The sequence below is a fragment of the Aplidium turbinatum genome, chromosome 5 (genome assembly GCF_918807975.1).
Source record: "Aplidium turbinatum chromosome 5, kaAplTurb1.1, whole genome shotgun sequence".
NCBI classification, from domain to species: domain Eukaryota; kingdom Metazoa; phylum Chordata; class Ascidiacea; order Aplousobranchia; family Polyclinidae; genus Aplidium; species Aplidium turbinatum.
This window is the reverse complement of record NC_137476.1, coordinates 6,517,557-6,531,655: the sequence shown is the minus strand read 5'-3', so window position 1 is coordinate 6,531,655 and position 14,099 is coordinate 6,517,557. Positions and strand designations below refer to the sequence as shown.

The window sequence follows — 14,099 nt, the reverse complement described above, 5'->3', positions numbered from 1 at the left end:
CATGTATTAAACAGGGTTAGCTAAATGGGAACATCACATCTGATACAACTAAAAACGTTCTCGAAACTTCTCGTCAGAAACCGAAACTTTAACTACAATAATATGATTACTAAAAACAGAGAGAGACTGTTCACCAGGCATTTGGTAATAAAGTTAATTTGCGTTCTTCTGGTGACTATTTACTAGGTTACCTCGTGATGTTAAAGATGATAACTAGCTTTTTTTCCGACGTTTCGTCAGTCAGCACGACTGACTTTATCAAGGTGGCTAAAACAGGTTAATACAACCTGTTCAGCAACGATGGCACAACACAAAAACATACTGATAACATGAGTAAAGTAAAGCAGCAAGAATCAGAATTAAAACACGCAACAAGATACCTAGAGGTTAAACGAAATGCAGTGAATGCCTAAAACCAGTAGGCTACTTCCCGCAGCGTAAATTTATCTATCTATTGGGCCACTGTCAAGAAACGTTGAAAAGACATCAGACAAGACAGAAAGCAATGGGATTAGCAATAACAATGGTAGAGAAGACGCACTGAGAATGGAAAAGGTGAAGCTAAAGTTAAAGTAATTTGTTGTACACAGAGGGGAAATTTTGACCATCTTTTTGGTTAAGAGCATGTTGTGCCTTCTGGTTTATGTACCATTTTTCTGTGAACAATCTTTTTGTATAATCCTTTTCAGTTTTAAGAATGGTGGCGTTGGTCCAAGTAATTTTATGGTCTGAATTTATAGAGTGTTTGCAAAGAGCGGAATGCTCTGGACGTTGAAATTTAATAGCTCTTTGGTGCTCGTTGATTCTAGATTTATGATCACGTTTTGTCTGTCCAATGTAGATTAAATCACAGTCATGACACGGAACTTGGTAGATCAATCCAGAAACTTCACCTTCTTTCATGGGGTCTTTAGCCCAGGGAAGGTATTTACCTATTGTCAGATAGGGTTTCATCGCAACCTTGATTCCTATGCCATAGAGGATACGCTGAATTTTGTCGGTTACCCCCCTTATGTAAGGAAGACAAGTAAAAGATTTATAAGGAGGAAGCGAAGGTTTCGGTTTGGGTCGCTGTATGCAAGCAAGTTTTCGTGGAAATCCGTTGAGCAGTAAAGTGTTGTGAATGTTTTTCTTGTGGTGTGAACGTTCACACCACATGTTCACACCACAAGAAAAACATTCACAACACTTTAATGCTCAACGGATTTCCACGAAAACTTGCTTGCATACAGCGACCCAAACCGAAACCTTCGCTTCCTCCTTATAAATCTTTTACTTGTCTTCCTTACATAAGGGGGGTAACCGACAAAATTCAGCGTATCCTCTATGGCATAGAAATCAAGGTTGCGATGAAACCCTATCTGACAATAGGTAAATACCTTCCCTCGGCTAAAGACCCCATGAAAGAAGGTGAAGTTTCTGGATTGATCTACCAAGTTCCGTGTCATGACTGTGATTTAATCTACATTGGACAGACAAAACGTGATCTTAAATCTAGAATCAACGAGCACCAAAGAGCTATTAAATTTCAACGTCCAGAGCATTCCGCTCTTTGCAAACACTCTATAAATTCAGACCATAAAATTACTTGGACCAACGCCACCATTCTTAAAACTGAAAAGGATTATACAAAAAGATTGTTCACAGAAAAATGGTACATAAACCAGAAGGCACAACATGCTCTTAACCAAAAAGATGGTCAGAATTTCCCCTCTGTGTACAACAAATTACTTTAACTTTAGCTTCACCTTTGCCATTCTCAGTGCGTCTTCTCTACCATTGTTATTGCTAATCCCATTGCTTTCTGTCTTGTCTGATGTCTTTTCAACGTTTCTTGACAGTGGCCCAATAGATAGATAAATTTACGCTGCGGGAAGTAGCCTACTGGTTTTAGGCATTCACTGCATTTCGTTTAACCTCTAGGTATTTGTTGCGTGTTTTAATTCTGATTCTTGCTGCTTTACTTTACTCATGTTATCAGTATGTTTTTGTGTTGTGCCATCGTTGCTGAACTGGTTGTATTAACCTGTTTTAGCCACCTTGATAAAGTCAGTCGTGCTGACTGACGAAACGTCGGAAAAAAAGCTAGTTATCATCTTTAACATCACGAGGTAACCTAGTAAATAGTCACCAGAAGAACGCAAATTAATATGATTACTGTAAGTATAAACTTTTAAATTCCTTGAGAAAGCTGAAGGTTTTCTCTGTAATATCCACTAAAGTACCGAACCAGGTCCAACCTTACAAATAGAAAAGCTTCATCTAGTTATGTTGTTTGTTATCTGCACGTATTTTCGTAAATTTAAAATCTTGAATATATAAACGACTTTGTTGATTTTCCGGGTTCTATAAAAATGTGCAGATTTTCTGACAACTGAAACGATTCAACCTGCATGGCAAACTAACCATACAAATCCTCAGCCATTTTCAGAAATTCTCGGTAATTATGACACAGTTGCTCATTACATTGACTTTGATTTGTTTATTGAACCATATCAACAAAAATATTAAAACCACTTAGCCTAGAGGGATGAAATTCAAAAAAAAAAAAATACGCTAAATTTTTATAAATACTGAAAATTGTAAAACAAGTAACTTCTGTATCTACAAAATTAAAATATTGTAATAATACTGTAATATAATTTATAGTATTAATATATTTCTTTGAAGAAATAAATCCATGATAATTAGGATTTTCGAAGTTTAACTCTGATTTCATAATTTCTGTGATATTTCTCAACAGTAAAAATCATTTGAAGTAAGTTTTGTTTTGAAAAATTTTCTAATCTACTTTTCTAATTCTAATCACCTCAATCATATCAACAAGATATTCCAACTCTCTTTGCAACTCTTCAAATGTCGGACGGTAAGATGGATTTATATGCCAGCAGCGTTGCATTATGGTGTACCTGGAAAAATATCAATTACCTTTTTAGTTTTTATGTAACGTGTCAGATTTCGACCTTTGGATGCACAAATTGATCCTGGCAGCGCGATTTTTGTTTATATTTGTGTAGAGAATGAATTTATCGGCTCTGAATTTTCTGACAGCTTCAACAAAGCTGCTTTATAATGTTTATCATTGTTTTTGTTTGATAATGTTGTGCTGCGTCTGAGAAAGGATGTTTTTTATCACTACATGGAAAATGCATTTCAAATGGTAAAATAATTGTTTTGAGCACTTCTAAAAAATAGCTTTGCCTTTAACACGATTTTTTTTCTGCGATTTTGATTTTTTTTCTGCGATGAAACAATAATAGTTTTTGGTGAGGCAACTACTGGGTTATTTTGATTGCTTCAACACCGCAATACGGCTTTTTACATAAGATATCAAAAGGTGATGAAATAGATAGAAGTACATTATTAATTCTATACTACAATAGGCCTATAGAAGATAAAGTAGACCATGATTTTTGGCGATATTTTTCTGGTTGGAAAAAAATTGAGCAGACAAGTATGGGATAAAATAATCGCAACTAAAAATCTGTGTTAGACACAAAGTTAAATTAGCTTATTAAGCTAGCCTAGTCAAATCAAAAAAGTGCACAACCTTTTCCAGTAGAGTACTGCATATTACTTGAACGGGTAGAATTAGAATATTTTGTTGAATGTGTGAGGCATAATTGGCTGATCGAATACTTGGTATGGATTTTTACTGACTATAGAAAATACCAAACTTTGCTTTATTCAGGTAAGTTGTAGGCCTACGCTTATTGCAATATTGCAAAATAGCTGAATGTGTCAAAGGTGCAGTGGTATCATTCGAATAGAGTGTACAGTAGCTACAGCTAGTGCAAGATGGAAGGTGTGTTGGGAAACGATAACCATATGCACTGAGAAGCACATGCAAAACCTTGAAAAGCTCAAGCAGATAGCTCTGAGCATAGTCTCACACTGGTGACTTGTTTCAAATGTGAATGAAATGTACAATACATAAACCCATCGATGTGTTCGAAATATGTTGTATTTTATACTTAAATAAACCAACCCTACACGTCAAACCCAGTTTTATCATTTTGTATTGCGATATTAGAACAATTGACGAATACAGAAGCCAAATCTAGTTAACAATGCAATAACGTCAATTTAACCTTGGTCGTGAAAAGTAGGAATACGAAACGTTGTGCATCATAAGATTAAAAAATAGATGACTTGCTAAAATTTGATTCTTAATAGCAATACCATTGTGAAATATACAGTTGAACACATTGGCAACTCAGGAAAATCAGAGTTTCAAACTACAAAAGAAACTTACAACTGAGGTGGACAATGATAAGGTTGAGGCAATCTGTAGTTTTCTTTTACAACTTTGTTTTGTAATTCCCTTCCATTCAACTTCTTGTACGGAGTGTAACCAAATGCCACTATTTCCCACATGACCACTCCAAACGACCAGACATCACTTGCACTGGTGTATGTTTGATCGAAGTACGCCTCAGGTGACATCCAACGGCTAGGAAGTTTTGCGTTCTAAGAAGGTATTACAAAAAATTCAGTGATGCTTTTCATCATATGAAGTTGAGTAAAACTTAATTACTGTAAAAACAATACATTTAGATTTTTACTTTGCGCTTAAACTCCACATAGAATTTGATATCGAATTTAATTCTGCAATACTGAGGCCAAGATGCTAACAAAAGACAGGAAGCATTTATTTCAAAAGGCAGTAAACGTTTGAAGAAAAATCTGAACTTCTTGAATAATCTAAACTAAGTGAAAGAAATTAATAATTTTTCTGTTTGCTGCAAATGCACTGAGTACAATAAAATAGAAAAAATCTCAAAAATCACCACAGGAATACAGTTATACAGCGAAAAGGAAATATAAATTTTGATGAATTTAAAACTTGCTTAAAAACGTTTTATTTCACTGAACCTTATGACTGAAAGTACCGTATTATTTATCATCATTGTCATGTACAGCGCCCAGGAGCATAGTTTGCACTGTGGATGTGTCGCTATATAGCCTAAATGTTGTTATTATTCTTATTATTATTAAATAGCACGTATAAGCTGTTACGCTTGTAGGTAAACGTAAAGGAATTGAAAAGACGTCTCAACACGAGTAGAGCTAAAATGAACTAAGGCCAAATCATTGTGTGGCTACCAAGAAGTCCTGCTGCCGTAATTACCAACTACTCACAGCCACAGGGCGGCACGACGTAATCATGTGCACGTGACCCGGTGCAATGCACTAGGCAATGACCATAACGCAAAATAAACGTTACTAACTGTATCACTCTTCCCTTATAAATTAACACTTAGCAGTAGAAATAAAACATTACAGCTAAGAGAGGGTGATACTAACCAAGCATTCACGACTTAACATACACAATATATATAGTGCTTCTGACAGATCACTGCAATAATGGTCGTATTACAATTAGAGTCAGAAGCACATACGACTAACAAACGTATTGACTAAGCCTGATAAAAATCAGGTTTGCGTCTGTTTCGAACTGGATAGCGTCTCTGTGGGACAGCTTTACTATGCCCAGAGTGTTCATTGGTATCGGTCGGTTCGAAATCTTTCTTTGGACTTGGTGCAACCTTAACTTTACTTGAATCAGAAAAATCACTTTTACTTTCAGTATGAACGTTTTGAAACCTGGGCTGAAGTTGATTGATGTGTCTCTTCCAAACGCCTCGTTCCGTTCGTACGTTGTACAGGACACGTCCCCGTCTTTTAATTACCGTACCCGGGAGCCACTTCGAACCAGATGCATAGTTTCGAGCATAAACCAATGAACCTTCTTCATAGCTTCGCTTATGAGATGCAGGTTCTTGTTTTGAATTACTTTTTTCCTTTGGCGAGAACAAGGACAATAGCGTTTTCGGCTGGCGCCCATGAAGAACTTCGGCTGGAGTCTTCCAGTCGAGGCATGGGTGAGGTGTGCTTCTGTACGTTGTGACTACTAAGAGATGAGCATTTTGCTTGCTCACTTCTCCCTTATAGTTTTTTTCCATCGCCCTTTTGAAGGTTTGGACGAAGCGTTCCGCTTCGCCATTTGATGCAGGATGGAACACTGGCGAGGTGATGTGATGTATTCCTAACTTGATGCAAAATGTCTTGAACTCTCCGGACGTAAACTGGCTTCCGTTGTCCGAGACAATCGTGTCCGGAGAGCCTTCTATCGCAAAGATTTGTTGAAGTGCGCTGATCGTTGCTTTAGAAGTTGCCTGTCCGATGTTCTGCATAGAAACATAAGGATATTTTGAGTGTGCATCAACGCAAATCAGCCACATCTTTCCTAAGAAAGGTCCAGCATAGTCGAGATGAATCCGCTGCCACGGCTTTGTAGTTTTCGGCCATGCTTGGTACTCTTTATCCGGAGCTTTTGCGACAAGCCTGCAAGGTCCGCACGACTTCACCATCTCTTCGATGCTTTTGTTCAGCTCCGGCCACCATACGTATCTGCGTGCCATCTGCTTCGTTCGGGTGATTCCCCAGTGACCTTCATGCAAGAGTTTTAAAACCTGTGCCTGCAAACATTGCGGAATTACTGCTCGTGGAAAACCGTCACGTTGTAAAAGTATTACATCGTTTTCTACCCACATCGAGTCTTTATACGAAGCATAGCAGCGCAGCTTATCATTGTCAGGTAATCTTCTAGGCCAACCGTCCTGGATATACGACAGAACTAATTTTAAGAGCGGATCGTGAAGCGTTTTTGTTTTAAGCTCGTTCGAAGTTAAGGGTAAACCGTCCATGGTTTCCTCTACAGAATGCGAAACCTCTGCATTCTCTCTCTCCTCGTTTTCGTCAAACGTTTTGTCTAACCCCATAGGCAATCTAGACAGTCCATCTGCATTACCATGTAGATTAGTTGGTTTGTACTGAAGTGAATATCATATTGATATGCCATTAAGGTAATAGCCCATCGTTGAAGACGCTGAGCTGTTAGGACTGGTAGATTCTTTTTTGGTGAGAAAATCGAAACTAGTGGCTTATGATCCGTAATTAAAGTAAACTTCCTACCGTACAGGTATTGGTGAAACTTCGTTACTCCATAGATGATAGAGAGCGCTTCTCGTTCAATTTGTGAGTACCTCTTCTGCGTTTCACTCAAAGTTTTCGATGCATGGGCGAGTGGACGTTCCACACCATCGTGCTTCTGCATCAAAACTGCTCCTATTCCGTACTGGGATGCATCGGTGGCTAGTATGAGTGGTTTGCTCTCATCGTAGTGACTTAGCGTGGTTGCATTGATCACGTCCTCCTTCAGTTGTTGAAAAGCGAGTTTGCAATGTTGTGTCCACCTGAACACTGCTCCTTTCTTCAACAAAGAATTTAAAGGTTTTGCCTTGTCTGGAAGATCTGCTATAAAACGACCATAATAGTTAATTTTCCCTAAAAAAGCTTGAAGTTCTTGAAGGTTTTGCGGTTGGGGTAATTGTTTTATTGCTTCGACTGATGTGCTCGACGGTCGCTTTCCGTCTTTGTCGATTACATGACCAAGATATTCAACCGAATCCTTAAAAAATTCACATTTTTGTACTTTAACACAAAACCCATACTCGCTTAAACGATCCATAAGCTTCTCTAAGTTATTCCAATGATCTTTTTCTGTCGGTCCCGTAATTAAGATATCATCTAGATATGCTGCTACACCAGGGATTCCCGAAATCATTTTATCCATGCAACGTTGAAATTGGGCTGGGCTTGACGCCACACCGAAACACATACGATTGTATTGGAAAAGACCAAAAGGTGTGTTTATGACACAACGTTTTTTTGCTTCGTCATCAAGCTCTAATTGCAAGTAAGCATCCGACAAGTCAATTTTAGAAAAGTACTGACCTTTTCCCAGCGATTCCAGCAACGTTTCCAACGTCGGCAACGGATGTTGATCCACTTGTATTTGCTGGTTCAGTCCCTTGAAATCGCCGCAAATTCGTATACTTCCATTTGCTTTCGACACCGCTACGATCGGAGCTGCCCAGTCGCTATAATTTATTGGCTGCAAAACGTTACGCTCCACAAGTCTGTCCAATTCTTCTTTGATAGCTTGCTTTTTGGAAAATGGAATTGGTCTTGGTTTGGAAAAAACGGGCTTTGCTTCCGGTTTTAAGTGTATAGAAACTTTTGTCTTAACACATTTACCAAGATCAGACGAAAAAACTCTGGAAAATTTGCAAGTTAAAGCTGAAACTTGCCTTTCCCTCTGCTTTAGTAAGGATTCTTCTGTCTGCTGAACTTGTGAAGATACGAGATGTTTTTTCTTGTCTGAAACTTGATCTAACACCGAAATACCCTGACTGGTCAAGCCAAAACTGTCACTCCAGTCTAGACCCATTAGGTTTGTGCCTTTGTTTTCATTCAGTACGATTAACTTCATCCTTGACTTTAGTTGACAACCTATTTTAACATTTACGAAGCATTGACCTTTAACATGCAAAGGCCTACCACCATAAGCATGTAGTGAGGTTTCTGATGGATAGCACGTGGGAGAACCTAACTCATGATATCCATCTAATCCAACCATGGAACATGTTGAGCCAGTGTCCCACTGGCACGTGAACGGTTTGCCGTTAACTTCGGCACGGATCCAAATTTGCTTTCCGATGCGTTGGTAAGCTTTTGAGTTCCGCTTTTCCTTCCATGGAGGTGTCTTTTGAATTTGGTTGCAACTGCTTACATGGCCTATAGCTTCTACTCGGTCTTTCTGCTGGCATTGCAACCCCTTTGCCTGGCACACAGATTTGATGTGCCCTTTTTTTCCGCACTTGTAACACACGTAACTTTTGAACGGACATTCACCCTTAGAATGTTTAGAAAAACAATCCTGACATGACTTCCACGCCTTGCGACCTTGATTCGTGGAACCAACTGAGGGCGTCTTTCTCTTCATGTAGGTTGCGGACATCTTATTAACGACAACTTCATCTGACGTTCCTTCCCCTCTTAGGATGTTATCGGTTTGCACAGTTCTGATATAAACTTCAGCTTTGTTGAGAACATCATCAAGTGAAAAATTTAAATTCGTTAAACATTGACGCCTGACTTCAGGGTGTGGGGTGTTTAATACAATAACATCTCTAATCTGCTCGTCGACATAACTGAGATGATTGCACTGCTCACTTTTGCATATAAACTCACAATTTTGAGCAAGCCCTCGTAAAGTTGCTGTCCAATCTTTATAAGACTGACCCACTTGTAACTTACAGTTGTAAAAACTATGGCGCGCTGCTTGAACATGGATGGTTTCTTTAAAATGCGATGCTAACTTATCTGAAATTTGGTTGAACGATTTATCACGTACGTTTTTGTCGCCGAAAAGATTCTCAATCAAGCTATACGTCTCGGGTCCAACCCAGGATAACAAACATGCCTTTTTCTTGTCATCAGTTGCAACATTGTAAATGTCCATGTGATGCAAGAACCTTTGCATATACTGTTTCCATTTTTCCTTATCCTGGTTGAAACTTTCAAACTTTGGCGCTGATTCGTTGGTTTGCATTCGACTAATGTCATTTAACGTTGATAAAAACTGTTCCTGCTGTTTTTCCATTGTGGCTAGCATTGCTTTGACTGTTTCCTCCATGACTAATTTGTGCAGAAACCACTGCGACAATGTAATGATCTTCTCACTTCAGAAAACTGCAACGTAGATTCTATTTTACTTCTGACACCACTGTTACGCTTGTAGGTAAACGTAAAGGAATTGAAAAGAGGTCTCAACACGAGTAGAGCTAAAATGAATAATAATAATGTTATGGTTTTATTTATTGTCGCTCTACAACAGCTAAGGTCTTTTAGCGACAGGGCTCATTTTTAATTTATATCAGGTTTACGATGTTATCACATTATTACCCGACTCATTCTCACTGCGCTATGCAGGATAGAACACAATCGGTACCGTTTTTAAAGTCTTCGGTTTGACCCGACCTGGAATCGATCTCAGATCTACCAGCACCAGAGCCGAAGGCGAAACCACTCGGCCACTGAGCTGGTCTAGCTAAAATGAACTAAGGCCAAATCATTGTGTGGCTACCAAGAAGTCCTGCTGCCGTAATTACCAACTACTCACAGCCACAGGGCGGCACGACGTAATCATGTGCACGTGACCCGGTGCAATGCACTAGGCAATGACCATAACGCAAAATAAACGTTACTAACTGTATCATAAGCTATAAAGTGTGTTTGTATATGGTCATTCAGAGGTGACGAACCTGCGGCCCGTCAAAGAATTTTGTGATGCCCGCAAAACAATTTGACAATCGCTCATGCATTAAAGACAAAAGACATCTCAAAGCTGTTTTATGCCTTCACTGGTACACTTTTCCTTTGCTATTTTCTTGCACTAAACACTAACTTTCAGGGTTTAAAGTTAGAAAATAGGAAAGCTATAAGGTAGCCTAAAGTTGTGAAATGATCGAGGCTGACAGATGAAAATCTTAGTAGCCTATGCAGTTGAGAGTTGCCACACCGTCTGTTCGACCTAATATTGAACGCTTAGTCAAGCAAAAAAATTTCCAAACATCCCACTAAGCAAAAAAATTCGATGCTTCAATGTTATTTTTTAACATTTTACAGTATGCTTCCATGCTGCATTAGATAGCTTCAGCTGTATGATGCGCATGGGCTTTTGTTTGTTGTTTGAAAAAGAAATTTCATTAACTGATTTGTTGTTTCGGAGCATAATGGTCGAAACATTTAGTCAACTTGAGCAAAAAGGATAGAGCCAAAAAGAGAAGAAATCATACTCATATGAAAGTAAACGCTTCGAAAATTAAACTGTCTTCATTATCAATGCAAGTACTGTTGCTCTATCCTTTTTGCTCAAGTTGATTTGTTTTTATTTTTTACTGTTGTATGTTTCGATTCTGCGTAAGATAATTGCAACTGTGTGAGATTTATTACTTTCATCTGCCGTTTGTTACTTTTCATGAATAATATCTTGAGTCGCTTCTAAAAGATTTCATAGTAAGTTAAGATTAAAAAGTTGCGTGGCCCGATAACTCATGTGTAATTGACAAAGTGGCCCGCGACTGCAAAAAGGTTTGTCACCCCTGGTTTAAATGATGCATCAAAAATTCGAAACTTTGAAAGATACGTTATTTCAAACCATTTGCCAAGTGTATTGATAAACATACTGGAAATTTATTGGATCTATAGATTATGGTGTTTGTTTTTTGTTTGTTTTTTCATTTACAACTACCGTGCAGTAGTCGCCGCTTTTAATTCAAATTTATTTTGAAAAAATACACTCATCCTAAACTAGGCATGCACAACATACGGCCCGCGGGCCGCATGCGGCCCGCGAAATCTTTTCATGCGGCCCACGAGATATTCCGTGATTTCGCTCATTTTTGCTGAAAAATTTTACAACAACAATCCAACCTTTGTTGCTTGTTTCTGCACAAAGTGAGCGGATGAATATTTTCAAAACGTAGTGTCTGGTACGGTAGGTGTCAGTGTACATCAGAATTTTACTGTTAGTTGAGTTGTCAGCATTTTGTGAAATATACATTACCCCGTAATTGCGTTATGACAAAAGATGCAACGTTTCTCATTAAATTTCATTTTTTGATATTATTCTTGTATGTTTGTTTGTTTGTTTGTTTATCTTTATCCTGCATTGCGGGAAAGCGGACTTGAGCGCTATGCATCGGTGTACGCCTTCCGACGTACACCTGACCCACGCTGCAGCCGACGACAATGTCTGTTTCCGGTTGTCTACTCTGCTTATGATTTAAATTTGGAACCACCCATTACTCGAAATCGATCACTGGGTAGAGGCAATTATCGTAAAGTTTCTTGCCCAGAGAAACAACAGCAGGTGCGGGTGGCTGGAGTCGAACACGCAGGCTCTCCACTGTGAGCCCAACGCGCTAACCACTCGGCCACTAGTGTTAGGAATTTATACTTCGTTGGATTTGTTATTGTTTATCACCGTCGAGGGGTTACTTTTGTTGTAAAACCGTCGAAACATAGTTACAAGCTTTTATGAGAGATAAATAGAACAAAACAGTAATAAACTTTTCTCCACGGTTACAGTTACATAATCAACGAATCCGATGCTTTACCGCCGATAAGCGTTAAAAACAACTAGATACTGTAGTGCAAGAGGCAACCGTCTCTTGACACTAACCATCTTCTCAACTATATCTCTTATTCGACAGTTAATTGGTCACATTATATAAAATAGGCTACACGCTAGTTACAACAACGTTAGCACGCGGCCCGCGAAAAACATTTTTTTCCTAAAACGGCCCGTGTACTGTTTTGAGTTGTGCATGCCTGTCCTAAACAATGGTTGAAATTCCATAATTAGTTACTTTTAGGTTAAGTTTGACGTAAACTCCTTCGGTCTCAGTGACTTGACGGGAAAGTCCAAAGTCAGATATTTTGCAGCGAAGTTCCTCAGTCAGCAATACGTTCCTACATGCAAGATCACGATGGACCAGATTCATGCTGGATATGAAGTCCATTCCCTGAAAAGTATTGCAGCATAGAACAGTAGGCCTAAATTTGTTTTTGGGAAAAAAATCTGCTTACTAACAACAAGAATTATTTTGCAACTTTTCCAAACTCGTAGAGTGCTTAGGCCGATGAATTTTGAGGCCTGGTTACTGAAGTTAACAGACAAATATTCCCATGCTATGACATAATGCATGTCAACTATTCAACGCATTTTATCAGTGGATTAAAAAATGTCTTCGATGAGGAGTGTCCAACTGCATACAATTACAATGTAAGTTAAATGTTACTTTGTCATTTCAGAATTTATAAACAAATTGGTAGGCTACTTAGTGGATATTAATTGAAGTGTCAAAAGAGCTCACAAAGTAGAAAATTATATGGTTGAGATGCAACACCAATTTTCTATTCACATTTCAAAAAATCATTAATAAGACAATAGTTGGAATAAAATGGGATCCAACAAAACACTAACCGATGCAATGTCTCGTGAAAATTTTGTCATTGTTTTGGTTCCAAGCGGGTTCATTGGCTCATAATCTTTGGAAGGCACTGGACGATTTTTCACTAAAAACTGATGTAAATCTCCGTTCATGACAAGCTCTGTGAGAGCTATCTTTCTATCTGGAGTTGAAAACACAGAAAACGTAAATAAACAATCTATTTTAGCTACATGGTAGGAATAAAATAAAATGTGTTTCGAGTATTAAAGAAAAACAATACTTCAAATATACAACCATTTTAAAATATTAAAGCTGTTGGTTGTGGTAACGTTTGATAAGGCTTGATAACATTTACTCATTCGCCCAAGACTTATTGAACTGTACACAACAGTGCCTTAGTTTGCATTATACGTCAAGTACTTATACTGTATCAACACAGAAATAAAATAATTAAGAACGGAATTCATTACCCTAACAATAAAATAATTAAGAACGAAATTCATTACCCCAACAATAAAATAATTAAGAACGGAATTGGTCAACCTATTAATCAAATAATGCTAAAATGTTGTGATTTTTTTGGGATAGCTTAATTAATGCTTGGTAGATGAATATTTGAATTACGTAGCAGAAATAAGTAAGTGGTGCTAACTTTCCAGCCCCCACTAAGCATGGCATACTCTTGGTAGCATTTTTATTCTCCATCATTATGAGTGTTGGCAATTTTTTACCATCACTGCTAAATTATCATAATTCCACTTTTAATCATAATAACAGCGACGTAAAACCCTAGAAGTATCTTTTTTTATTACAACATTTGGCAATACAGAATAGTTAATTGACATTTGGCTTTAATATGATGGAAAGGATTGGGAGTGGCATCGCTTTTCTTCTTATTTATAGAAATATTGTTTCAGCCTGTTTGATTTTTTTTTCAGTGACTTTTTTCTTGTTCAATTATTTTTTTTAGACATGCGCAGTAGTAATGCCCTTTATTTGAAGTCACTGTTTGTTAGAATCTATTCATTCAAGTGTTATTTTGTTGGGTACCTGGGGTCAATTTTATCAGCCCGTTCACAACGCAGTCTTTTCTATAAGCGTTGGTAACGACTGAACGTGATCTGATGGCGGTGAATATGTTTATTTTATTTCATTTTAGTGTTTATCATATTGCAAGCTTATGCCATTAACAATTTCATAACATTTCCATGAAATCCTTGATCTTAGTTTTTT

General features: G+C 38.0%; 1 protein-coding gene across 1 annotated transcript in view; it reads right to left on the bottom strand.

Annotated features, from left to right (window-relative positions):
- Nucleotides 1–14,099, bottom strand: part of LOC145770885 (uncharacterized) — a 45,536-nt gene that overhangs the window by 1,671 nt on the left and 29,766 nt on the right. The window contains exons 18-21 of the mRNA XM_082582628.1: nucleotides 12,899–13,047; nucleotides 12,282–12,437; nucleotides 4,256–4,470; nucleotides 2,810–2,909 (exon numbers count right to left, since the gene is read on the bottom strand). Coding sequence (XP_082438754.1) covers nucleotides 2,810–2,909; nucleotides 4,256–4,470; nucleotides 12,282–12,437; nucleotides 12,899–13,047 — 620 coding nt within the window. The remainder of the gene's footprint in view (nucleotides 1–2,809; nucleotides 2,910–4,255; nucleotides 4,471–12,281; nucleotides 12,438–12,898; nucleotides 13,048–14,099) is intronic.